At 60.6% G+C, this 27318-nt stretch overlaps 1 protein-coding gene across 1 annotated transcript in view; it reads right to left on the bottom strand.

Moving 5' to 3' along the window:
- LOC111149787 (neurexin 2) overlaps positions 1-27318 on the bottom strand; it is a 96328-nt gene that overhangs the window by 20802 nt on the left and 48208 nt on the right. The window contains 8 exon segments of the mRNA XM_022507049.1: positions 1780-1951; positions 7084-7265; positions 20083-20202; positions 20554-20727; positions 22332-22522; positions 23132-23513; positions 23877-23996; positions 25499-25525. Of these exon segments, the coding sequence (XP_022362757.1) occupies positions 1780-1951; positions 7084-7265; positions 20083-20202; positions 20554-20727; positions 22332-22522; positions 23132-23513; positions 23877-23996; positions 25499-25525 (1368 nt within the window).

Here is a 27318-nt window from a genome sequence, read left to right as displayed (position 1 = left end):
CAGGCGGGGGTCCTCACGGCCACCAAAGTTGCCCTCACGTGTGTGTGTGTGGCTGAGAGAGAGAGAGACTGATGATCGCATGGTACCTGCCTGGGCACCTGCAAGACTTCACATGGGAGGGTTGGTGTGCCTCAGTGATCCCACACAGGCCCAGAACCTGGGTGTAGGCTGGCCTCCCTCGGGCGGCCTCTCGTTTCTCCTATGTCAGTCTGACCTTACAAGTCTTTGCACTTGTTTTTGTGTCTGTGGTTGGCCTGTATGTCCATCAGCCTCTGTACTTCTTAGGCAGAGGGTGGAGGGGATGTGGTTCTCTTTAATCCCAGAGAGGGCTGGGCACAAACCTGCACAATGGGGCCCTGGGAATTGACACTGGCATCTTTCTGCTGGCGTAAGTGGGCCCATGAGGGTCTGTACACTTGCACCTTTCCGTGTCCTTCTGCCCACACCCCTCTCAGCCAGCGTGGGGCAGCCTCTCAGCCCCCGCCTCGGCTGTCGCTTCGGCCTTGGAGAGGGACTGAGCCTGCAGATGCTCCTTTCTCCTCAGTCGCCCCCGTGTGTGACTATGCAGTGCCCCCGTGTGTGACTATGCGGTCGCTCAGCCAGATTATACCTCCACAAGTCTGCACTTCTGCAGTTCTCCCCTGCGGTGGCTCCCTTCCCCTCCCTCTCGGTCTCCCGCACCAGGCTCTCTTCCTCTTCCTCCTGAGGCTCTGGCCACCTCTTCTCCCACTGGCTGGGTCTGTGCCACGACGTCTCCATATATCTCTCTGCATCACTCTGGGGCTGCCTCCGTTTCTGCTCCCAGTGACTGTTCCCATATCTCTCCATCGCCTCTCCCCTGGCTCCCCCGCACTCTGAGGCTCTTTCTCTGCCTCCTCATTTCTCCCATGTCCTCATCCCCTCCTTCCTCTTACTCTTCAGACCTTGGTTTGTCCTGGGCCGCCACAGCCATCACACTGTGTGACACTATAGAATGGGGTCCGGTTGCATGCTCATGCTCCCCCCTCCTAGACTGCGAGCCCCTGCAAACAGAGGCCGTGTCCTGCTCCTGTGCGTCCCCCGAGCCTGACATCCAGGAGGCTCCCAGTGAAGGTCTGTGGAATGAGCTTGCACTCTTGTCTCTTGACATTCTCTCCCTTTCACTGTGTCCCTTATGCCCTGAGACCCTGGGGTTCCTTTTCTCTGAGCCCCTGTGGTCACTTCTCTTCCTGTATCTCCTGATACAGATCTTTGATTTGCTCTTTGTAAAGACCTTGGTTCATTCCTTGATTCTGTCCTTGGGATCAGCCCTGCCTCCTTGGCAAGATATATTTTGGGTTACTTATGGATCTTCTCTCTTTGGTTTCTGTATCTGCCTCCTCATTTCTGCCTGTCCCTCAATTCTAAACCCATCCTTTCCTCAATCGTGTCAGATTCTCCCTACTTCTACCCCTCTTCCTCTTCTCTTCTCCCCTACCCCCACCTGGTCCCCGGCCTTGCAGCCTTCCCAGCTCAGCTCCGCCCTCTCCCTCCCAGCCCACAGACTCCCACCACCGCGGTCTAGCTCTGCCTTGCGAATCCCGAGGTTTCGCTTTAGCCACGCCTCCACCCGGGGTCCCCATTAGCCTCGCCTTTGGCGTGGCTGGCCTCGCCCCAGCACGACCAGAAACCTCCCGCTTAGCCCCGCAGGAGATCGCTCCCGGGCGTGCAGGCAGCGATCCTATCAGAGGCCGCCTTGCCCGCCCCGCCCCCGCCCCCGCCGCGCCCCCAGCGCCTCCTCCGCGCGCCGGCGCCGCCTACCTGCCGGGTACCGCTCATTGACCGGCCAGCTGTCCACCTGCAGGGTGGCATTGCCGCCACTTCGAGTGAAGCGCACCACGTGGTATTTGCCGTCGCTCACGATGGCATTGGGCTCGTCGATGGTAATGTCGTCCGTGCCCACGTTAAAGATCACCCCCACGGTGCCCTGGTCCTGGGGACAAGGAGGTAGAGGTCAGCAACGGGGAGGGAATAACCATTCATTCTTTCTAGAACTCCACCTATGACCGCACTGGCCCAGATCTATGGCACTTTATAGCTTTACAACGCACATCTCCCAGTCATGCTTTGACTCTCTCACCCGCCCAAAGAGGTTGGCGGGCTTGCCTCTCCCTGACTCGTGGGCGAAGGAGTGACCCAAGATTCAGAGAGGCTGGGACCATGGCGGGGTGCAGAGCCTGGAGTGGGAGCGCTCCCACTAACCGCACCTGCCTCTTGCCTTTCTGTTTCTTCAGAATATTCACAGATGTTCACAGAGCACCCATTCTGTGCTAAGAGCCACTGAGCCCAGGCCCCAGACAAGGTGACCAGGACCCAGCTGGGGGCCAACGAGAGCTAAGGGTGGGGGCTTCCCTAGGGCACGACCAACAGAGAAGTCCATGGAAGCCATCCCCGTGCCTGAGGAAAGTCTGGCCTCCCTGCTCCCCACCACCCCCAGCCTTGAGACTCCCCTTCCTTGCCCGCTGGGCACTGAGTGGGTCCCCAGGGGCCCCTGTACTAGCGCATCAACACGCTTCCGGCAGCTCATCAGGCCCCGTGTTGGTCAGGCCTGAGTGCGAAATCACAGAAGCAGAGGCGGGGGTCTGAACTGTGGATTTTGGGGAGTGATGAGTATGGAAAGAGATCAGGGAGGTCAACCCAGTAGACTTACTAAGGAAAGGTGGGCTTGTGGGAGTAGGGATAGAGAATGGGGCTGGGAGTTGGGGAAGGAGAGGAAAGTCAGAGACCCAGGCCTGGAGGAGGGGAGCAAAGAGTCAGTCTCAGCAACCCCTGGGTCCTAGGATCCCATGCTCTGGACAGGGCAGGGCCTGGGGAACCCTGCGGAGGCCACCCAGGATCCAGCCCCGGAAGAGTTCTGTTGGTGGCACCGGTATGAGAGGGAGTGCTTCACTGAACCCCTAAAAAGTGCCAGGCCCTCTGAGGAGACCATACACACGCGTTCTCTTCATCCCCACAGTGACCCTCTCGGGAAGCTATGGCATTCCCAATTCAGCAAGGAGAAAACTGAGGTCCGGGGAGGTTGAGTAGCAACCCCAAATCCACATCACAAGGAAAGGAACCCCAGGTTTGCACCCCAGTTGGCCTGACTCCAAAGCCAGTGCTCGCTCTCTCCTGCCCACTAGTCTAGGGAGACACTGACTCAAACGGCAGGGCATGATCTGAGCAGCTACTGAGCCCAACCCACCTGAGAGACCAGAGACCTCTAAAGAAGTCAGGGGAAGGCCCAGGAGGCCCTAAAGTTGAGGCCCTATTCCATTCCCCTGCACTTCCCAGCAGCATTTGACTCAGCTTCCTGGGTACCCCCACACCCCTCCTCCTGCTCAGGACAGACACCCATACAGGCTCACTTCGGCCCCCCAAAGCTCACACAGTCACAGGACCCAGGTCATCAGAGAATCCACACACACACATCTCGGCTCTTCCTGAAAGACTACTCCAGTCCAGCCTGGGCAGGAGGGCCCATTGAGCCAAGCAGCTTGGTGGCACTGAGGACGGGATGGGGAGACTCACAGATGGCACAGGGATTGGGGTTTTGCAGAGAGCTGGCACAAGGGAGCTATGGATCGCCTGGAGATCCAGACCCGATCCCTTCCCCCATCGTGGGTCCAGTCCTCCCCCTCCTAGAACCTGGGAAAGCCAAACACACACACACACACACACACACACACACACACATACACAGTCATATACGCACACAGCATCTCTCCTCAGGTGCAGTAAAGCAGGGAAACTGAGGCTGGGCTCGCCTAACAGAGTACTCACAAGCCCCACGCACCCACCACCCACAGACTGACAACATCCCAGGGAGATGGGGTGATCACATGCTCCCCACACACAGGAGGGAAACAGCCGATGCTCCTCCAGACTATTTTTAGCATTAACATCGCCTAGAATAGCAGCAGCCCCTTGGCTACCTCCGAGGGTTTCTCCCCCGTGAGGCTCAGGCCAGGCGGGGACAGTGGTCAAGGAGCAGAGGCCACCTGGGAGCTGGGGTGCTGGGGGGCCTGGCCAGGGCAACTGGAAGACAGGACACCCGGGTTTCCTAGGAGGCAGCCAAGCTCAGAGCCATACGCTCCGGGGGAGAGGCAGCTCCCAGAGCTGCTCCCGACGTGAAGTCAGTTGTCACTTCTGTTAAAGTCATTAATTCCTAATTCCCCAATTACCTCATTAGGCGGCGGTGGGGAGAACACGGCCGCTCCTACAGCAAATAATTATGGGAGTCAAAATTAATTTGGCAAAGTGGAGCGACGCTTTATTAGAAACGTCAAATTGCTTTTCTCTTATTTTGCGGCCGCCTCCCCGCTCTCTGAGAGCTGTTAATGACGCGGCGGTGGGAGCTGGTGTGTCACCAGGAGAGGAGGGGCTGGGGGCGGCCCCCCAGAGGCTTCAGCCCGGTCTGGGCCCTGCACCGCCCTCAGAGGTAGGCTCTCCCAGGGCTCCCACACTTCCTCCAGGGCCCCTGCCCTCACCGGGCGCCCCACCCCTGCCCTCTGGAGCACCAGGCATCAGCCCTCATTCCTCCATAACATTGAGCCAGGTGAGGCCTGGGGGAACCGCTGGGGGAGAAGAGGGGTCCCTTCTCCCTGCACCTTGAGCCCCTATGCTGTCTCCTCGGTGCTGGGGAGCCCCAACTCCTAACCTCGCAGGCACAAAGACACGTAGGTGTGGTCAGTGAGGCAGACCCAGAGCACGGGCAGATCTGGAGTCCCTGATGATCGGGCACAGGCTGACCCCGAGTGCTTCCTGTCGCTGGGCCATGTCCCCAGGGCTTGACACACACAATCTCCCTGGAACCTCCCAGACTCCCTCTTGTCCTTTCACCATCCTGGTTACCGGACCACTCCGCAGATGAGGATGCTGAGGCTCAGGGCGGGGGTGGGGGGTGGTGACTGCGCGAGGACAGAGCAAGAGATTGGCAGAGCTGAGACTCAAACCCAGGCCATCAGCTCCGAAGCCACGCCCGGCCAGTGAGAGAACACAGCCCTCACTCACTGACAAGGCCATGGACACAGCCACACCTGCCACAGGGTCAGGAGACCGGAGTAACAGCAAATACCACTCTCCCGGGGAAGGCATGCGAGCAGCGACACACGTGATCTGAGGTGAGCCTGTCTTCCACCATCCCCCGAGGTCTCACTGTCGCTCCTGATACCATCAGTATGCACCCAGCCCCACACACCACACATAGTCCACAGCCACAGTCTCTCACATTCGACCGGAGACACTGTCCTGTTCACACAGGTATGAACCTTCCAGGCGACTCGCCCCTCTGTACCCCTTCCCTACACACTGCTCTGCCTAGCTTCCCCCGTCCAGCGCCCAGCGGCTGTCACTCCCACTCCAGCTCCACTCAGCCCACGGGACATCTCACACCTCCTTCCTTTGCTCCCTGGTGTTGGGGGAGGACTGCGCAGGGGGACCCTGGACAAGCCGATGTGCTCGGAGGGACCGGTTGCCGCGGTCCAGTCAGATGGGGAGGGGCAAGAGCCCAAACATGCTTCCTCGTTCCCCCTAAAGCCCAGGGCCCCCCCACCCAGATCTTTCTAGCACATAGAGCCTGGCCACCCTGCTTGGCCCCCTGGCCCAGGAGGGTCCTGGCCAGGGTCAGCGTGGGGGATGCAGGCAGCAGGGGGCTTACAGGTGGAATTGAAGATGGAGCTCAGAGGCCCAGGGGTTAAGACCATGGAAAGGAGAAAAGGGAGAGGCTAAGCATAGAAATGAATCAGAGCAAGGCCAGAGGCCACTGGGAAGGGTGTGAGGTAGGACCAGGGATGTGGAAAGGGTCAAAGAAGAAAAGGAGCTGCCTGGAGGCCAGAGTTAGGATGAAAACTGAGAGGAGCCGTGAATATGGTAAGGGGGGTCGGGGTATGGTATGCCAAGCAAGGAAGTATGGCAGGTAGGGGGAGTATGGCTGATGGGGTTATGTTGGGTAAGGGGGTATGGCAGGTAGGGGGGAGGGGGGGGGGACAACAGTTGGGGGTGTATGGTGGGTAGGGAGCATGGCGGGTAGAGGGGTATGGAGGGTTGAGGGATATGACAAGTGGGGGTGTATGGTGGGTAGGAGGTATGATAGGTAGTGGGGTATGGCGGGTAGGGGTATGGTGGGTGGGGGGTAAGACAGGTAGGGGGTTTGGCAGGTAGGGGGTATGGAGGGGTTGGGGGATATGACAGGTGGGGGTGTATGGCGGGTAGGGGTTATGGCAGGGAGGGGGTATGGTGGGCGGGGGGGTATGACAGGTAGGGATACGGAGGGTGTGGGGTATGGCAAGAACGGTGGGCATGGCAGGTAGAGCGAAAGGGGGTATGAAGTGTAGGGGAGCCAGGCGAGTAGGGCAGATAGGGGCAGGTTTGGTGGGAGGCCCAGAAGGAAGCACGGGAAAGCAGCAGAGGTTGAGGTGGGGAGCTGGGCAACAAAGGGCAGAGCCAAGTGGGACAGGAGCTCCGGGTGGGGATGTGGCACTGGGCGAAAAGGTCAGAGAAGAGTGAGCATGGCCAGAGAGGTTATTAGGGAGGCGGGGTAAAGGGGCCATCGGGAGGGTAAATGTCATGGGAGCAGAGGTTAAGGGCAGAGCACAGGCAGCCACTGGATTTCCAAGGAAGGTGCAGGAGCAGGCATGGACCAGGCTGGGGCCCGGAAGTATGAAGAAGCTGAGTGAAAATCCGGGCAGGACACAGTGGGCCGCCCCAGGTGGTCTAGAAGTGAGCAGGCAGTGGCCCAGAGCAGTCACCATGTGGGGACGCTTCATGGGCTGCAGGAGAATGGCCCAGAAGGCTCAAGGAGGCCCTGCGTCCAGGAAGGTCAGAAGACACAGCTGGAGTCAGGGGTTGGGGAGCTGGGGAGCTTCCAACCAGCTAGGGGGGTTCTGGGGAAGCACGACAGGAAGGGAGTGGGTCTCAGAGGCAGAGCCACGCAGAGGGACCTCCAGAAATTGGGGAACACATGAGGGAAGATTCGAGGTGCTGATCCCATGACCATGAGGGGACCGAGTAGATCTGGGGTGCGAAGACCAGGAGTGGGGGCAGGGGTACGGGGGGCAGGCGGGGGCCAGGGCCCTGGATCCTTACGATATGAAGTTGCAGGTAGTCTCCAAGGCCGGAGGCACTGTCCACCCGCACCAGCACCGCACTGCGCTGGTGCGTGCTGAAGCCCACGGCCAGGCGGTCCATCCTCGTGCTGGGCCGGTCATTGGGGGGCCACGTGTAGGTGATGAGAGCTCCCCCCTTCCCAAAGATGTATGTGGTCCCAGCTGCAGAGAGAAGGGAGAAAGGGAGATGTGACTTCAGGCGAGCGAATTTGGCAGGTCTTCGGGGCTGCAACCAGAGCACAGGGCCACCAGGCGAGGGCTGTGATGCCCACACCAGCCGCCAGGCCCTGCAGTCCTCAGGAACAGTTGGCGGGCGGGTGCCCGGTGAGAGCTGGTGCACGCGCGCAGACAGATGTAGCTGCCTCATCAAGAATTCTAGCTTTAATTACAGCAACACAGGGAGGCAAGCTAGAGAGTGACACGGAGAGAGAGCCCAGAGAGAGGCTGCAAAGGGACCAAGAAGTGTACGGAGGGCAGGTAGGCCCTGGGGGGTGGGGGGACTGGGCTCTACCAGCTCGACATCTCCCAGCACTGGCGGAGGTGACAGATCCGAGGTGTGTCCTTCTGCAGGGCCAAGCTGGGCCAGCACGAAGGCGAAAGGAGCCCCAGGCGATGGCGGGAGGCGCAGGGGCTGTGTTCAGCTCTGACTCACACCCCACAGCTTGGCACCCTTCCACCACCTGCCCCCATTCCCTCCCAAGCCCCTCTGGAAATCCTGGTCCCAGTTTGCCCAGGACTCCTTGCTTCTGCTCCCAATTAGGGGGCTTCAGGGTCCCAAAAGACGGGGTGCCTGAAGCCTTACCCAGCAAAGAGACAGGTATTGGGGCTGGGGGAGGGCGGTGGTATGGAATAGAGACTGACAGCCAGAGGAGGAAGGAGGCAGAGAGACAGATGGACAGAGAGGGACGGAGAGGGGTGTAGGTGAGAGAAAGTGGGAGAATGGAAGCCAGAGATGAAGGCTCCCTCTCCCTGCCCTCCCCCACCCCACCCTCCCTCCCCCTCTCAGTCTCCTCCATCCGGCTGCCGGGGGCGGGTGTGAGGTCCCTAACGATCTCAGCCCCAAAATAAACCCCATTAGTCGCCATGTTCCCTCCTGCGGCTGACTGGGCTCCCTGGGGGTGGGGTGGGGGGGTAGGAGCAGACGGGTGGCTGGGGTGGGGGTTGGGTGCTGGTCACCCAGTTTCCAGGAAAGGAGCCTTGTCTGGGAAGCCAAGAGGACTAGTACTCTGGGGCCTTCAGAGAAGGAGGAGAACAATCTTGCATTCTTTAGAACATAAATGGAGCAGATGAGATTCATAAAATGCTTAATTAAATAATTAGCCACTAAAGACTCCTCTCCAAGCACTTCTTGGGGGAGAGGGGTTCAGCGGAGGGAGGATTTATCCGGAGACAAAGGCAGGTGGGGCCTGAGGGTGGGATGGAAGGCCCTAGGGTTAGGGAGCTGGGAGCTGGGGAGGCCAAGCCCAAGGAGGGCCTGAGGCCTGAGGCCTGAGACACTTCGGAGGCCGGCAAACCTGCTCCCTCAAGACGACATCCCACTGCTAACGCTAAGGCCAGGCCTCTCCAGCACCATGGGGGCCTCTCACCACAGGGACTAGGAGTCCCATTGCAGTTGGGACCATCAGGGATGAGGGGGCTCTACCCGAGGAAGCTCCTGGGCCCCCGAAGGAGACTAGACTCCGAGGGCCTTGGAGGGAGGGGGCATCTGTATCACCGGCAGGCCCAGGACGGAGTTGAGGCAGGAAGAAAAGCCTGCTGCCTGGGTCCCTGAGAGGCAGAGAGCCCCGCAGGGGTTCGGGGCTGGGGGTGGGGGGGAGCAGGAGCTGTTCTCCAGAGCACTTGTCATCAGTGCCCTCCATCTTCTGAGATCCGGCCAGAGAGGAGAGATGGCCCGGGGCCCCAGGGCAGAGCACAGCAGGCAGGAAAGAACCACTCTGAGTACCCCCCCCACCCCCGGACAGGGGGAGCTTGGCTCCACCCCTGCCCCCAGACCCGGTATCCTTTATGGTGTGGGGGGGCTGGAGGCTCTTGGGGGGGGGCAGGATTAGGAAGGAGAGCTGGCGGGAAGTGGGGTACACAGTGAGGCACACCCACCCCCCAGGCAGGTGACTTGCCGGAAAAGGGGCTGGGCCTGCCGGCCAGGAGCAGGGTAGGACTCCACTGGTACAGCCTCTCCACTCCCAACACTGCAGCACTCTGGAAAACCGGCTGTTTCCATGGCAACCGCAATACCCAGGGTCCTCCCTTCCCCCTCCACTCACAAGCTGCAAGTCCAAATTTGGGGGATGGGGAGGGCCAGGGGAAGGGAGATGGCTGGACCACCCCCCCCAAGCCCCCCTCCCTGCCTCCCTGAACAGAGGCCGCAGCCTCTTCACCTTATCCGCCCCAGGGCCCCCTAGGTCAGGCGCAGGAGGGGCTCACTGGGCTGCTTGGTCCCTCAGACCCGCCAAACCCCATGTCCGTGGGGCCTGCTCCCAAGCCTCCCAGGCCTAAGAGAAAGGAGACCCTTTCTCCTCCCTTCCCCACCCCAGGAACCCAGGCAGCGCCTCACCGCGGAGACAACCCTGCCTGAGCCCAGAGGGGCCGCAGCCAGGCCTCTGGGAACAGAGGCCCCCACCCAGCGCCCAAGCAGCCCCGTCCCAGACCCCACACCCGCACACCGGCGACGACACACCCAGCCGCACACAAAGCCCCGGCGTGGGGAGGCAGGCAGCAGAGACACGAGGCAGCCGGCAAACATGGCGAGAGCGCACAAAGACTGGCCTCAAACCGGCACCCGTCCCCGCCCCCAAGGCCAAAGGGCACCCCCCCACCCCGGTCCCCAGCCCGGCCCGGCTCAGCCCCGCTTCCCCCTGGGTTTATTACCCAGCTGTTCTAACACCGCGGCCGCTTCATTACTCGGGGCAGGCCTGGTGAAGCCTAAGGGCGGTGATCACACGGTGGGGGAATCGGGTGGAGGGACACGACTGGCACCAACCAGGTTGAATGGCTTATTGGACTGGGGCAGCAGTAATTACCCTGGGGAGACATTTCTCCCCCAAGCAGGGCACTTCTGCCTGGTGTGGGGGGAGGGGGCAGCCGGCAGGCAGCGGGTGGGGCCCCTGGCCCAGGTCCCTCCTGTGACTGGGGGGGGGCCCCTCTCCCCCCACCCCACCCCCTGCAAGCTGGCCTCCACGGCCCTGGCCACCAGACTCCCTGGGGCGTGAGGGCCAGGAGCCTGGGACACCACACTGGCATCCAGAACCTCTGAAAGGCTCCAGAAAGGGCTCTGGGAGAGGGGCTTAAGCCAAGGCCCAGAATGTTACTCCAGGATGGCCCAGACCCACTGTCTTTGACCTCCCCGTGTAGCTAGTGAGCTACATAGTGCCTGGCAGTGGGGGAGGAGAAGAGGGAGGTCACCCAACCCTGAAGCCCAAGGCAAGAGAGCCTCTGGCCACAAGCAAGGTGCCCTGGGCCCTGGTGCCCACCACCAACAGCCCAGCGCTGGCACCTTCTGTCCACACCCAACATCGTCTGGGCCTCCTGGACCCCAAAATTCATGGATCCCAGTAAAACACTAAATGATCAAGAATGTTCCATAGAGTTCGCACACACCTGCATTCTAGAGAACACCACCATAATGGTTAATAATGGTTAGCTAACACAGACCCAAACAGTAAACTCATTCCATGTAAAAACAAACAAACAAACAAACAAACAAAAAACCCACCATGAAGTGATGTCCCTGTGGTTGAAATTACACGTGCAGACCCTCCCCGCAGCATCAGAAGCCATGACAAAAACCTTCTGGTAGACCCAGAAGGATGAAAGGCAAAAACTCCTGTACAATCCAGAAAAGCCATGGTCCTGGGTGTCCATAGCCCATGCTGACTCTGTATATGGATCTCCACAACCCAGGGGGACCCCCATGGATCCACAGCCCTGGGCTCAGCTCACTTGATCTAGAATCCCAGAGCAATCTCCCCTCAATTCCTGTGCCCATCCTTGGCCATGACCATCCAGTCAGAAACCCAAGTTAACACACCCATTTTCAGAATCAAGATCAATGCCAGCCCCCTTGAGAAGCAAGCTGGAGTGATGAACCCAGAACCCTGGAAGCCACTGACTCAGAAATGAGGCAGAAATGAAGGTCGAGGGGGCTGAAAGGCTCCAAAACCAAAATTGGGGTCAAGGACCAGAAGAATGTCACCCCCTTGGGACATTTTTAGGAGCCAGGTGTACTAGTCTCCCCCCTCCTCGTGGCCAGACTGACATCAGGTGCAGGGCTGTCAATGGGTGTGTCTGGCAGGTCGGTGGGGGTGTTATGTAACAGGAGGCATCGGGGGATGGAAAGTAAATGGAGGAAAGAGTGAAGAGAAGGAGGGAAGGAAGGCAAAAGGGAGAAGCCAAGAGAAGGGACATGGAGAAGCGAGTGCAGAAAGAGGGGCTCCCTCATACTGGGGGAAGCTAGGGAGATGTTGGGGCAGAGAGGAAGGATCTCCCCTCCCTTGCCAGAAAACTCTCCCAAGCTGGCCTCTTCCTCTAGCCAACCCTGGGGCCCCAAGAGAAGCCTGTCACTTCCCCTCTCCTCATGACTAAGGTCAGCGGAGGTGGAGGCCAGCCGTAACAGGTGGCGTTCTCTGACCTCTTCTAGCTGCCCTTTGACCCTCTTCCCTCCCTCACCTGCCTGACCCTTCTGGGCTCCTCCCTTCAGGCTCCCACCACCTTCCATCCCTGTCCTTCAGCGCCCTCCAGCCATCTTCCTCTGTTGCCGTGTGGCACTAGGCAGCCATTAGCCCTCGTGGGGCTCTTCTTCTCCACACAGCAAGGGGGTGGCCATCTCTGAGGCAACCCCAACACCGACATTCCACACACACACACACACCCTCCCATGCTCTCTCCTCCATTTTCTCTCCTGTTCTCCCAGCTCTTTGCATCCTGACTCGAGCTCCCTCACTGAGTCTCCCTGTGCCACTCAGTGCCAAGGAAGTTCCCTCCTTCCAATCTGCTCACCTCCCCTGGGCTCCTCTCTTGGTCCCTTCCTCTCTCACCTCCGGCCCTGCCCCCCCAGACACTCTCCTCCAGTATTCCTGCCTCCCCTTCTGTATCTCACCCCTCCATGCCTCACCTCAGTGCCCAGAAGAACCATGTCCTCTGGGGCCCCTTTGGGAGCAACACTGGGCCTCTGGGGAGCCAGAGGGGACAATGAAGAGGAGAGAGGAGGCAGAGGGCCAGAGAGCTCATGGGGAAAAAAAGAGAGTCAAGAGCCAGAGAAGGTGTGGGCTGGGGACGTGGAGGAAGAGAGAGAAGAGAGAGTGCTCTACAGACAGGACCCCCACTGGGACAGGGACAGAGATGAACGGAGGGACACTGTGCTGGGGAAGAGAGAAGAAAGCAATGGAGAGGGGGCTGGGAAGGGGTCACACTTGGGAAGGGGAAAAAGACAGCATAGAGGCATGAAAAACGAGTTAAGACAAAGTAGGGGAGCAGAGGAGAGTAGAAATGGGGTGAGACGATTGGAAGGGACATGGGGGCAAAGGTCGGGAGGCAAGCATGGACAGATGTGGAACAGGACTGGGGAGGCAGACGTGAGCACAGACCTTGTAGGCCCAGAGAGGCATGGCTGGGAAGTGAGGAAGATCTAAGCATGGAAAATGAGGGAGGAACAAAAATGGAGTAAAAAAAAAAAAAAGAAAAAAGAAAGACACTAGAGGTGATGGATGCGCAGAAATGGGAAGTGAAGGAAGCACAGAAATGGGAGGAGACAAGGGTACAGAGTGAGAGCTGGTGATAGCACAGTGATGAGAGCCCAGGAGAGTCCAGATAAAAGGTGATGGGAGCTTGGAGATGTCAGGACACCATGGGAGTCAAGATGGGAGGTGACAGGGGGGCAGGTCTAGGAGGCAAAGGAGATATAGAGATGGGAGGTGATGGGGGCAGGTCTAGGAGGCGAAGGACATACAGAGATGGGAAGTGACGGGGGTCCCCTATGGAAAGTGATGGCAGTGTACAGGGAAGGGAAATGATGAGTAGACTAAAATGGGAGGTTATGGGGCCTCTGGGATGGGAGGTGACAGGGGTCTGAGGTGGAATGTGCAGGGACTGAGATGGGAAGTGATGGGGTCTGGCATGGAAACAAGGTGACATGGAAAGACGGCCGGATGCAGAAGTGATGGAAAGTGCACAGACAGAAGGTGTGGGGTGTTATGATGGGAAGTGATAGGCCACAGAGACCAGGGAGGACAGAGATGGAAGGCGACAGGTACAGAGTCAGAAATGGCATACAGAGAACCTTGGGGCTGAAGCTATGAAGGGATGAGGGGCCTGAGATGGGAGGTGATCCAGGCCAGAAACAAGAGGTGATAGAGGTTGGAAATGGAAGGTGATGAGGTCTGAGAGGGAGGATGAAGTAGGTTTTGAGATGGAAGGTTATGAGGGGTTGAAACAGTGGAAAGTGATAGAGGAAAGCTACGAGGGGCAATGGGGAGACTAGGCGGGGAGGTGAAGGGGAGCCCGGAGTGGGGGTGATGGGGTGATAGGGAGACTGGAATGGGGGTGAGGGAGAGACTGGGATGAGGGGTGATGGGGAGATGGGCTGGGAGATTACAGGGAGCCTGGGTTGGAAGGTGATGGGGAGCCCAGGATGGGGGAATGTAAGCTCCAAGCAATGGAGCTGCAGAGGGGAGAGATGCTGGGGGTCAGAGGTGGAGGTATGGCAGCGACAAAGGGGCCTGTGAAGGAGACAGGAGACTGGGAGAGGGCTGGGACGGTGGTGGAGGGCTGTCTGTTTGGCAGGTGATGGAAGGACAGTGGTGGGGTAGGGGGAGAAGGGAAGGTTGCTGGAGGGACAGAGGCGAAACAGAGATGGGCATGGAGAGGTGAAAGAGGAAGAGATGGGACATGTCAGAGGCAGAGATGACAGATGGGACAGATGGGGGGACACGGATAAGAACCTGGGTACAGAGATGTTGGAGCAGCCATGGGAAGGTAGGGAGAGGCAGCGGTGAAGGTAAGATGTCTTACCTTCATGAGGAAGAGAGACCAGGTAGGGAAGAGCCGGACAGAGGATGAAAGGACAGAGATGGGGAGGTGACGGGAGCGGAAACAGGAAGGTGATGACAAACCCGAGATGGGAAGAAGGAGGTGAAGGTGAGGCAAGAAATGAGTGATGGAGGCAGAGCGGAGGGCGAGGAAGGAAGGGGCCGATGGAGAGCAAGGGTGGGGCTGAGGACATGGGAGCCGGAGATGGTAGGTGAGGGAGCGCGGGGCCCGCAAAGCGGAGGGGCCGGGCTTGGCGCGCACAAGCCGGGGTGCGGCCCGCGGGGCCAGGGCCGCCCGCAAGGGAGGCCCGGGAAGGGGGGGGGGGGGGGGGGCCCGGCCGGCCACGGCAGCGCCACTTACCGTGCCCGCCGCGGGTGAGGAAGGGCATGCGGTTGATGGCGATGGGCACGGTGCCGTGCTTGCTGTGGAAGTGGTGGACGTGGTGGGTGGTGCTGAGGCTGGAGGAGACCCGGGCCCCCTCGGCCGCCCCCAGAAACAGCAGCAGCAGCAGCGGCAGCAGCGGCAGCAGAGGTGGCGGCGGCGGCGTCAGGGGCCCGGCCAGGGCGGGGGGGCGGCGCGGGCACCCCCCCGGCCCGCTCCCCCCGGGGGGCATTTCGGCCCGGGGGCGGCCGCCTCACAGCCCCATGGCCGGGGGCGGGGACGCGGGGCTGCGCAGCCCCGCGAAGCCCCCCTCCGGCTCCGAGCCCCGGGAGGGGGGGTAGGGGGTGAAGAGAAGGAAAACCAGAGCCCAAGCCTCGGTCCGGAGCCAACGAAATCAACTGGATCCCGCCGGGGAATCCGAGGTCCGCGGAGCGGCAACGCCAAGGTCCAGGACGCCTGGGTCCATCTCGAGGAGCTAAGGGTCTGCCCGCATCCCGGCGGGGTCGGAGCGGCGCAGAGGGCCGTCAGAAACCCGGGGGAGCGCCCGGGGGAGGGGGCATGGTGCCGGGTGGAGAGGCAGGGGAGGCGCGGGGGCCAAGCAGAGATGGGAGAGCGGGGGAAATCCTGCGGAAAAACCGAGCCGGGGGAGGGGGACTGGAGGGGAGAAGCGGGAGACCGACGGAGAGGAGGGCCGGCCGCGCCGCTGCTGCCGCTGCCGCCCGACGGAGGCCGGGGGGAAAGGAGGGAGCGGCCGAGGTGGGGTGGGGGGCGGGAGAAGGGAGGAGGGAAGCAAATCCGGGTGAGGGGGAAATGAAGGCAGGAGAGGAGGGGAGAGGAGAGGAGGGGAGCGGGGCTGAGCGGAGGAAAGGCGCGAGCCTGCGAGATTCCGGCGGAGAGATGGAGGCAGCGGAGTGTTGCTGCAGAGGCTGAGGGCTGGAAGGGAGAGGGAAGGAGGGAGACAGGGAGGGAGGAAAGGAGAGGAGTGGAGAGGGGAGGGGAGAGGGAGCGCGGGAGGAGGAGGGGGCAGGGCAGAGGGACCCGAGCGGCTCCCGATCTGCGGGCGGCGCTGGGCAGCTCCGCCGCACGGCACCTGGCTAGCCCGCTAGGCGCTCGCCTCTCCTCTGCGCGCGCCCCGCCCCTCCCCCGCGCCCGGGCGCGCGCTCCCCTCCCGCCCGCTCCTGAGAAGGGGCCCTGCTGAATAATTGAAGAGGACCGAGACTAGCAGGAGAGGCAGCTCTCTTCCTCCTCCTTCCCTTCCCCCGCACCTGGACGAACCCCAATAGTGCTCTCCGGTCCAGCGCGCAGTGATGTGGCCACGGCCACCTCTGCACGCACCCCTCCGAACACACGTGCTCTCGAGGATGTGGACGGGTATGGAGATACCCACGTGCCCATACAGGCACCGGGGAGCGCGCAGGCACACATAGACTCAGACACATACATGCATACATGTGCTCATAGACACTGGCCCACGGACTCACACTCAGCGCAGGGGAGGGGCACGGAGTGTACACATGCACAGAGGCACACATGCGCCCACACATACATGTCTGGCCACAAGTGATGAACAGCCGACATACACACAGACACCTCCTCTCATCTTACCCTCCAAAAATAATGACCCAGAGCCTCAGAGGTACTCAAGAGTAAGACACGTCACACATGCATGGAGTCTTCTCACCACCTCCCCCAAAGGATGTTCCCCTACCCCCTGCACGACTCCCCCAATCCTTCCTCTGGACTACCCCTGCAGGCCCTCCCCCAGCCTCAACCTCTCCCTCCACGGAGTTTCCAGGACACCTGTCCACTGAGTGTCTCACGTAGGAAAAAACCCTTCGTGGGTCATTTATGTTCAGCTGAGGGAGCCGCTTCATCTAGGTGCCGCTCCACTAGGATCAGCCCCCTCCCCAGAGTTTTGGGGACCTCTAGAAAGCACTTGTCAAGAGGTAAGTGCAGAGAGGCTCCCTTTCTTTCATCTGGATGTGACCTCTGTACTCACATCAATCTGGGCTGGGCTAGGCTCTGGGAAGGATGGGGGGTGCGGGGGGGGTGGCAGTTGGAGAGCCGGAAGGTAGAGAAAGAAAAAGGGAGGGAGGCGGAGATGGACCTGGAAGGAGTCAAAGAAATAATGTAGTAGAGCGGGGAGGAGAGGTGGTGAAGAATGGGTAAAAGGAAAGGGGAGGTGATGTGAGAAAGGGGAGAGAGAATGGGGGCACCCAGGGAGGAGAGGGCTGGCTCCTGATTATTGATTCTGAATTCCATCTTGGAGCAAAAACTGTCACCAGGAGCGGCACAGTGCTTCGCGCCCCGCCGAATGCAATCAGCACCTGGGACAGCTCCTCTTTTGGCGCACCCCCTCCCCCACTGGGTGAGCCAACAGGGCCCCCCTCCCCTCCAGTTAGGCCCCAGGTTCTTCAGAAGTGAAGAAAGGGGTCCTCAGAAAAGAAGGCTTCAAGGAGCTACAGGGCTCCAGGAGGGAGGAGAGATGGTAGCCTGCAAAGCAGGGCTGGGGTCCCCCAAAGCCTTGTCCTCCTGCCCTCTCAGTCCCATTCTTATGTCCCTGGCTCTGGAATAGAGACTGACAGAGCTCTGAGCAGGCAGAAAATGTATGGTCCCAGAGGGAGGGAGAGAGGAGCCGGTGGCGGTGAGAGAAGAGGAAGGGAAACCGCCTAGAGGCCAATCAATATCAGTGAGTGGGAAGTGGAGAGAGTTGGAGGGGGTGACGTTGGGGAGTGAGGGGGAGCGGAGGGTACAAAAGAGAAAGGTGTGCGAGAGATCAACAGAGGCTGTAGAGAGGGACAGAGCAAGAGGATGAGCCCAGAAACAGACAGGGGCAGACTCAGTTCACAGCCTGCCTGCAAGGGGCAGGCTCTGGAAGACAGAACCCCAGCAGACCTGATGGGACTGCCTGGGTCCCGAACCCCAGCTTTATGGCAGCGAGTGTCCCTCCTTCTCTCTTCCCTTCCTCTCTCACTTCATATTCTCTTTTTCGTTCTCTCCCCGCTTTCCTCTCTCTCCCAGCAGAGATGGGCTTTCCCAGAGTGAGCTTTAAGGGGACACGGAGGTCCCTCACATCCCATGTCACAGATGGAGAAACTGAGGCCAAGTTGGGAAGGGCTATCCTGAGTGAAGATCATACCTCTCCTCTTCCCAGTCCCTCCCCCACGAGACAACCCCAACCCTCTGAGGACACCCTGGCCATGCCCACCCTCCTTCCCTTCTCCAGGTACAGGTTTTCTCGGCGCCCAGGGGCAGAGTGAACTGAGCAGGCCTCTCAGCCAGTTGCTGCTTGGCCTTGTGCCTCAGTGGGTCCTGGACAAGATCAGCCAGAGAGAGGCAGTACGAATGAGGACAGCCGAGCGTGCAGACTTGGGAGGCACAGCCCCAGAGAAGAGGAAATATGGTTCGGGAGGCAATGGCAGAGACCCCCACCCCCAGGTTCCTGCCCTGCCCTTCTCGGAAGGTCCCCCAGGACTGGCATCTGGAGAAACAGCGTCAGAGTCCCGCCAGCCGCCAGGCCGCACCCACCTTGTTTTTACCTGCACGGCTCTGCTCAGGCCAGACACACAGACCAGTGCTCGGGGATGGTGACTCTTCCCAAGACGTCCCCTGCTCCCCAGTCCCGATTACCCCTGCCTCCCACCTGCCTGGGATCTGGAGAAGCTGTTCCGGCCTCTCTTCCCACCCTTGCTAAAAGATGGCGTGACTCCCTAAACCCCCATCAATCACTATGCCCGCTTCCAGAAGGCTCCAGCGCGTGGGAGTGTCATAGTGACAAGGAGCAGCGGCATTTCTTGACCTTGATCCCTTGCACCCTAGGCAAGAAAGAGATGCCCACTCTTAGCACCACCACCCCCGGGCCTAAAAGAGCAGCAGGAGCTCACAGAGGCACGGGCGCCTAGGTCTGGGTGCACCCTTCCCCCAGTGTCCTAGGACTCAGGGTACACGGCCTCGGTGTCCTCATCAGTTAAACGGGACGGTTGGTCTCCGTGCTGCTGCCTTCGCTGAGGAACAAATTCAAAGGGCCTTGTAAGCCGCCAAACACGAAACAGTCAGTGGGCACTGCTACTATTAAGCAGCAAAATTACCACCATTTGCAGAATGCCTGTGCACAGCGAGTGAGTGGGGTAGAAAGAGGCCCGGGCCTGTCTTTGTTCCCCAAGCCCGGGCCCGAGAGTCCCTGAGCTGGCCATCATCTGGGGGTTTTGGAAAGAACAGAGAGCAGCAGGTCAGACGAGAGAATCCCGGAGACAGGAGAGGGATGTGGAGGTTCTCCAGGCTGGGCCATGCCTGAGGGCCCAGGACAACACTGAGGGAGACGGGCTGGACATATTTCCAGAGGAAAAGGAAAAAGCCAAGGCCTGCTCAAGGACCCAAGCACTGAAACAGGCAGATTTACCCTGTAAGAAACTCAGGACTCAGGCCCAGAGGACGAAGGCTCCAAGGCCTGGCACAGAAGCAAAGTCTCTGACCCCAGTTTTAAGCCCAGATCTACTATTAACTACCCCCAAAAAACCCACCGACCCCTCCAGGCTTCAGTTTCCATCTTTGGAAAATGAAGAAGCCCGGTGCTGCGTGGGGTGTGTGTGTGTGTGTGTGTGTGTGTATGTGTGTGTGTGTGTCTTTCCACGGGCCTCTGACTCGTCACATCCCTGGTCTCTCAACAGGGCTACCCCAAGGAAGACCATCCAGGTGATGCCCGAGAAGGCTGCCCTCTCCCCAGCCACTGCCCCCAGCCCAATCATCTGAGAGAAACTCCACAGCCCCCCTCGGGTAGGTCACCTCTCCCCACTGCCTGCCCCACCTCTCCCCAGCTGCTGGCCACCAACCACGAGGGAGTGGAGACTGCTGTCCACCGTACCCTCTCCAGGGAGGGACCTCAAACAGCGTGCAAGTTGGCAGACAGATGCCCAGACGGGGAGGAGAAGAACCAGACAAGGACACGAAGGAGTGTCCTTGTGGCTCCAAGGATCAACCAGCAGCTGAGATTCTCCGTGGTATGGGGGGGGGGGGCGAAGGACCCACACAGCCGGGTCTAGGGAAACCAGCTGGACCTCACCTCCCAGGAACCTCCTGAGCTTGCCCCCTTGGGAGTGGGCCCACTCTGGGCAGGAAATAAAAGACTTGCACTGCGCACTTCCGAGGGCACCAGCAAAAAGGGGGTGCAGGTCAACGCCTGTCCCCCATCTTGCATCATAGCCTGGATGGGGGGTCTACAAATAAAACACAGGAGACCATCACCCACTTCTCACAGGGAGAGAAACAGAGGCTGACGCCTTTGGTTATAGGTGAAGGGAGCAGGGTCCAACCAGACTGAGAAGAGAGGCCATCTGTCAACAGATTGCCCCAGAGACCCAGCAGTCGCAATCCTGCATGGCCCGAAAGAGAAGACTCCAAGAGCGGACAGCAGCCAGCAGCTCCCCTTGGGCTCTCAGGGCAGGAAGGGATAAGAAGGAAACAGGCAGCATGGCTCTCGGAGACCCCCCCCTCCTCCCACTCAGTCCCCACGGCTGGGCCTAGGCCAGGATGGCCCCCCCACCACCACCACCCCCCACCGCCCCCTCCCCTGGACACTCACGGTCATTGCAGACAGGGCCTCCGTAGGAAGTCATGGTGCAGTCACAGGTGAAGCCGTCCCACTGTTGCAGGCAGACGCCCTGGTTGGCACAGGACTCTTCGGTGCAGGTGGTGCTGGGGCCTGGAAGAGGCGGGAGGAAGGAACACCCCCCACTCAGCCGAGCCCCCTCCCTCCCCAGGAGGCGTGGAAGGTGCAGAGCTAGGCAGGAGGTCCCGCTCTCAGCCCTGCCAGACTGGAAGGGCCAAATCCTGCCAGGGGCATGTGGGGCAGACAGGTGCTCAGGGACTACGAGGCTGGGCCTTGAACTGTGATCAGGGGACAGGGTGGGAGGCAACGGGAAGGCCAAGTGACCCTTTACCCCCTACACCCCTGCCCCAAAGCTCTGGGGGCACTTGGCCACCCAGATGCACCCCTGCAGCTTGGCCCTCCTGCAGCCTGCAGTCACCCCTCTCTCCTCCTCCCTACACTCACCGTCACAGCCCCTCTCCACCTGCCCGATGCGGTGCAGGGCGTCGGCGATGAGGTCTGGGAGGCGTCCATTGAGGTCCACTGAGGCCAGGCAGCCCTGAAAGCCGTCCCGGGAGGCCACCAGCTTGGGCAGGTTGCTGAACATGTTCTTGCTCAGACCACCGATGTACAACTCCCCTGCAGAGGGAGCGGGGTCAAATCCTCGGCATCCGGGTCCCCGGTCCCCTCCCAGGATCCCAGCATCTGGCTGGCCAGTCCTCCCAGCCTGCGGCATCCCCTCCCAGGCTCAGTTCCATACAGAGATCCCACAGCCCACCCCCACCTCTTCCTCCTTCCTTCTCCACTTTGCCATCTGTCTGCTCCCCTCCCAGAGAAGCCCAGATGCCCAGGGCGGGCTTGCGGTGGGGGGTGGGGGGGGAGCAGCTGGAAGAACAGCTCCATGCTCTCTCCCACACATCTGATTCCAGTTCCGGCCTGTAATCAGGGCCTTTCAGAGCCGTGAGGCCCTATCCGCCCCACTCCTACTCCCTCCCTTCTCCCCGTTCCCAGAGCTTTTGGGGGCCTCTCCCAGCCAGCTCTCCGTTCCCACCCCTCCTGGTGCTCCAACCCAGCTCCCCTTTCCTCAACAGCTAGGACTGGGTCTGGGGACTCTGTGCGACTCCAGGAAGCAGTTCTCCTCAGGGACACCTGACCCCGCACACCACTGCCCAGCCACATCACACCTCGCTCCCTGGAAGTCGTGCAGCACCTGGCCGCTGAGTTCCTGAGTTCCACCACTGGCTCCCAGCAACGCCAGCCCAGCCCAGAGCCCCCTCGGGGTTGCCGGCCGAGGATTATCTGTGACACATTGCCCCCTTCTGGGAGCTGGGGGGATTGGCGGCACTGCCGGCACCGACCAAGCTTCTAGCTCCAACTCTGCCTCCTGCTCCCGGCTTCTGAAGCTCCCATTTCCTCCTCTCCCAGAGGGGGGTGAATTCAAGAGGGTCTCTGAGGACCTCCCCCAGCCCAGATGGTCTGAGTCACACTGACACGACACGCAGGGTCCCCAGGGGGCTGAGGGCTGCTTGGTGGAGGAGGCCGCCTCCGTTGCCCCAGTGGGCTCTGGAGAAGCTGCAGGCCTTGGCTTCATTCCTGTTCCTTCACCCAGGCTGGGCTTTATGCTCCTCCTCCTTCCCTGTGCCCTCAAGCACCCATTCCGAAGACACGCGAGGCCCCTGGGGAACGCGTGACCCTGGTGTGACACAGAGACTCCAGGGCAGCCTGGGTCCCGAAGAGCCCCCGCAAGCTCACCTAGCCAATGCCCAGTGTATACGACCAAGGCAGCGGGCAGGAAGCCCCCCCCACCCCGCCATGGCTACTCCCTCTTCCCCTTATCAACTGTTCCCTCCCATCCCATCCAGGGAAGGCACCTGCCAGGACGCTAAGTTCCCCATTCCCTTTCCAGCCTCTTTCCAGCCCACAGCCAAGGCCAGCTTCTCCAGCTTGGAGGCCCAAGAGGCCTTCAGCGGCCCAGCTCTAGAGCAAGGCCCCCAAGGTCCCCATGAGGCCCATCCTGCGGCCAGGCTTTCTGTGTTGAGATCAGTTTCACGGGAGAGCAGAACAGGAAATGCCCGGCTAGACCCAGCAGAGAATGGGAATAGGACGGAAACCGCGGTGGCAGCAGGGGGACAGAGGATCCCAGGGCCCAGGGCCCAGGCGGAGAGCTCACTGCGACCAAGGGGAGTTGGGGAGGGGGTGTTCTGGGTTAGGGCCAGGCCTTCTCCACAGGCCCCAGGCCCCACCTTTGAGATCGAGGTTGCGGGCGCCATTGGAGTGCTGCGTGACTGTGCGGGAGTCAATCTTGAGCGTGTGCACATTGCCCGGGTCCCTGGACACCACCACGTTGTGCCACTGGTTGTCATTGACTGGTTTGTCTGAGTTCCCCTTCATCAAGGACGGGCCATTCCCCAGGTCAAACACGTAGTGGACGTACCTGTCCCACGGTGGGGAGGAGACACCGGGTCAAGGCGGGGGCGGCGCTGCGAGGGCAGGGTAAGGAGGAGCCGTGGCTCACAGGGGTCCCAGGGACCAGGGGACGGAGGGATGGAGAGGGAAACCCCAGAGTGGAGGGACCCAGCCCAATGGCAGGAGGACTCCCATCATGGGGAGAACGTGGGGATAGAGGGCCACGGAGCAGCCAACTCCCATGACAGGTGCAGAAGAGAAGCTGGTTGGGGGACAGGTTTGTGGGGACAGCAAGGCCCTCAGGGGGCAGGACAGAGCTACTGTAGGGTGGGGTCCTCTCAGGCAAGAGAGGCCTCAGAGGCCAGGCCCTGCCTTCTGCCTGTAGGAAGGCCCCGCCTGAGCCCAGACAGTGAACAGAAAACAGATATAACTGGGAGAATCCCGGCGAGGCCGTAACTGGGGTCACCCGAGTGGAAGAAGGGGTGCTGCTTCTCCATCTCGGCCGGTGGCTGGGGACCTGAACCTTGAGCTGCGGTTCAAGGGGACTGGATATCTCAGCCAGCAGCTGGGGGCCAGGTCGTGGTCAGCAGGGGAAGGGGAGCCCTTCCTCACCAGCCGTGCGGGCCCAGCACCTCACCCCTTGACCAGCTCGATGACAATGAAGTCATTGCCGTTGCCCGAGTTGAACAGGAGAAGCCCGTCGGGAGCAGTGGTCTTGAACTGGAAGAAGAGGTGCATGGAGGCATAGGCTTGGAGCGTGGCGAGCGCCAGGTAGCTGCTGCGGCTCTTAAAGGTGACGGGATCGGCCACGATGGCCCGCAGGCCAAAGCGAGCGTTGAGCTCGCAGTAGGTGATGTCGCCGTCCTTGCACTGGTCCATGTAGGGCTGGCCGTTGAACACCAGCCCGCTAAGGTGCCCGATGAAGTTGGAGGGCACCACAGAGATGAAGCGGCGCTCTGTCATGATGCCCGTCTCGATGTTATGGAATTCCAGCCGCATATGGGCTCCTGCCATCTGTCCTGCTCGGGACCAGAGACAGAGATGAGGCGGGCAGACTGGGGGAGCATTTCCAGGGCTGGGCCTCAGGTCCCCCAGGAGTCTCCACTCTACACAAGAACTTCGGTGGGCGGGGGGGGGCGGGGCGCGGGGTGCTGGCAGCTGGGCCCTGGAGGAGCTGGGAGGCTCACTGGTCCAGCACTCACAGGCCCGTGCCACCTGCTAGGAAACCCCCCACCCTAATATGCCACCCCTCGAGGAGAGAGGCCAGCAGTAGCTTGCCAGAATACTGCCCCAGGAAGGGAGGCCCAAGCCATTGTCACGGAAAAGAGAGCCATCCACAGGTGGCTAGGGATGGCTTCACTCCCTGGTCTCCGAGCACTCACCCTCGACGGTGACGTTGTCCACAGACAGCTGTAAGCTCTTGCCACGCCGTACCACCCTCACTGTGTGCCACTCGTTGTCATTGAGCTTGTGGCCCGCGAAGAGTGTCTCGGGGCCTTTACCTGCGGCACCAAGGGGGGAGTGAGCCCTGTGCTCCTGCGTGCCCGCGTAGGGCTTCCTGTGTCGCATGGAGCACAGAGAGTCTCGCCCGTGCACACACAGGTGCGCGCAGGTGCACACAGACAGCCTATGGCTTCCATTCAGCTGTGCCACGCACCCACACGGACAAGGACACACACTACACGGTGGTTACACACCCAGTCCTAAATCCAGATAACGGTACTGCCGCTCTGGACGACTCCCGAGGACGTCACTGGAATCGAGTGTGATGGGAAAGGTGCCTCTAGACTGGTGCCCCAAGGCCCTGTACACAGACACTCATACCTATAACCAACATTTTCTTTCCAAGTCTTCTAAGGAACTTCAATGTCAAGGTGTGTAGCCAGCAGTGACATTCCCAGCCTATAGGCATAGACCTATAATTTCCAAAAAATACACAGCATTACCGTGCCCCCATGTGAGTCTGCACCCACAGCTCCGTTGCTGGCAGCGAAGCCTTCGCACAGACACACAGCTCCCCCATCCACGGAGGGACCCGTGGGACCCTCCTGTACACAGCTGGTTAACTCCACACACCTGGACATGCGACCACACACGTGGCCAACGTGGCCAGAGAGGGGAATGTTTCTCGGGAATTATGACCGTTTATTCAAGACTGGGATTATCCGATCCCAAGACAAAATATATTTTTCTGTAGAATGATGCTACGCCGTTCGGCACGCCCAGATCGCCCCTGGCCCCCCAGTGCACAGGCCAGCGGGACAGGGTTAACCACACATGCGTGCACAGGGACCAAACACACGCACAGACACGCTGAGCACCCGTGGCCCCTCTGCCAGCATCTGCCGCGCTCCTGTGCCCTCTCCCATGACATCAGGGCACACCACACAGAAACACTCTTGGAGACGGTGGGATGCTCAGAAATGTCCGCACCTGCTCTCCATCTCACCCCAGCAAGAGCCTCCCTGTCCCCTCTGAGTGCACCCCAAACTTGGCAGAAACTCAGCCCCCACCCGCCGCAGGAGCTGTGGAGGGCTGAACTTGAAGCCGGGACCCTGCTCCCCATCCCATCTTCTTTCTGGCGTGCCTCGCCCTCCCCCTTGTGGCCACCTCTGGAGATGCAGTGGAATGTCCCAGCTCCTCTCTGGCTTCTTCCGGCCAGAGGGTGGTGGGCCGTCCTCCCACAGGTGCCACCAAATCTTTGCCCCACCCTCCTGAGGACTTGAGATGATAAGGTTTCCTGGCTTTCCTTTTCTCAGACCTAGGGAACATGCTGACCCAGAGCCCTCCCCCAACTCTTCCTGGTTCATCGTCATTGGACCCGTTCTGCCCTCCACAGCCATGCCCCCACCCTCATGCCTGCTCCCCTCCCCACACCCATGGCCCAACCCCCACACAAGCTAGTGAGGAAGGCTCTCCTCCCCCCTCCGTCCCTCCCCAGATCCCCAGCGTTCAGCATCTCAGGCCCCTGGGGGCTCTGCAGAAGAAGAGGGAAGCCACTTACTGGGTGCGCAGCCGACACGCAGGCAGTCTGGGGGGGCCATGGGGCGGGCAGAGGGGGAGGGGAGACAAAAAGGCAGAACAAGTTTTTTTGTTTTTTGTTTTTTTTTTTACATCCTTCACAGGCAGGGGTGTCTGCGGGCGGGGGTTCCCCCCGGGACCACTTTCTGGGGACCACGCGTGCCCAGGTGCCCTCTCCCCTTCCTCAGTTGGACCCCTGTCCCTCCTGCCCCCAAGAGGGCTCCAACCCTCCCTAGAGCTGGGAGGCAGGGCAGTCGGGTGGTGGGAGGAGGGCTTGCGTCCCCCTTAGAGGGGCCCAGGCCTCTCGTGTTTGAGGGAGATGGGCACCTTGGGAATCCCAGTCGTACAGGGGATCATAGTGGGGCTGCAGGCTTGACCAACCCCCCACATCTCCGCATCTCTGGGAGGGAGACGGCTGGGGTGGGTCGGAATCCCTGCATCCCCTGCTCTGGGACGACTCCCTGCTCAGAGCCCAAGTGGTGACATGTCTCTCCCCATGCCCCCTGGGCTCTGAGCTAAATGGAGGGGTCTGCCCCAGGGCTCCCTTCCCGTGGCCATCCACCTCCCAAAGTCCCAGGGGGCCAGCACCACCCCTCCAGGAACCTTCCTTCTACCCTTCCTAACGTGGAGGATGCCAGGCTACCACGGGACTGGAGGGATCTTTCACCCTGGAGAGCAACTAGCCTCGATCTGTCCTCCTAGGGAGGGGCCAGGGCCTCACAGATGGAGATACCGAGGACACAAAGCAAGTCAGGGACAGTCAGGCACAGTAGGCTAAATCTGCCCCTGCCCCAGCCCCACCATTGCTATCCTGTGACTCCAGGGTCAGCGGGCCCCACACGGCCAGAAAGCACACTATGCAGAACTGCAGCCTAGGGCCCCAGGGCCTTGGACCAACCTCTCCCCCGCTACCCGCCTCTGATGGGACGCATTACCCACGCATTACCGACGTGTCAGTCGGCCAGCCTTTTGGAGGGAATGAAACACTAGGGTCCTAGAAAGTTGGGGCTTAGGCCCCTCTGGATTCCTGAACCATGCCATCTGACCCGGAGAGCCTCAGGGCTGCAGAAAGTCCTACACTCTGAGGCAGAGGAGCTGGGCCCTAATCTCTATTCTCTGAGCCTCAGCTTTCCTCCCTGTGCACAAGAAAGAGAGCTTCAGCGAGCAGGCCTTTGTCTTTCAGCAAAGGGGCAGTTTCAGACAACAGCCTGATATCCTATGGCTCCTCCCAGGGCAGACTCTACCCGCACCCCAACACCACCGTGGAAACAAAGGCAGCTGGGGGCATCTGGCATCCCTTGGGCCCCTGAAGGTTCCTGCAGTGGAGGTGAACAGATTCCCCTGTGGCTCTGGGGGCCTGGGCCCCTCGGGCAGTACGGCTGAGCTCCACACGCGTTGTCAACCGCGGCAGAAGAGTGGGGGAGCAGCCGGGACCCTGAGCCACAGCCTGGCACCAAGGGAGGGATGAGAAAGGAGAGGAAGGCCAAGGAGCAGATTCAGGGGGAAGTTGGAGGCCCGGCGAGAGGAAGAAGGTCGAGAGGGTGCAGAGAGAAAAGAGGAAGGAAGGGGGAGCCAAGGGAAGGAGAAGCTAGACAGAGGGAGGGGAACAATGTCAGGGTGAGGGCGGGAGGGTGCCAGGCCTGGAGTTGGGTCACGGAGGCTCTCTTCGGGCCAGCAGAGTCTTCACCAATGAAGGGTCCAAAAAAGAAAAAAGGGGTAGGAAGGGCAGGCCAAACCCTGCTGGGAAAAGTTCAGTTCTTCCCCTCCCCAGCAGGGCGGCGCCAGGAATGGGGGTCCATCTGT

Source organism: Enhydra lutris, unplaced genomic scaffold (genome assembly GCF_002288905.1).
Source record: "Enhydra lutris kenyoni isolate GAN:26980312 unplaced genomic scaffold, ASM228890v2 scaffoldscaffold22, whole genome shotgun sequence".
Lineage (NCBI taxonomy): Eukaryota > Metazoa > Chordata > Mammalia > Carnivora > Mustelidae > Enhydra > Enhydra lutris.
This window is presented reverse-complemented; position numbering and strand designations above follow the sequence as displayed.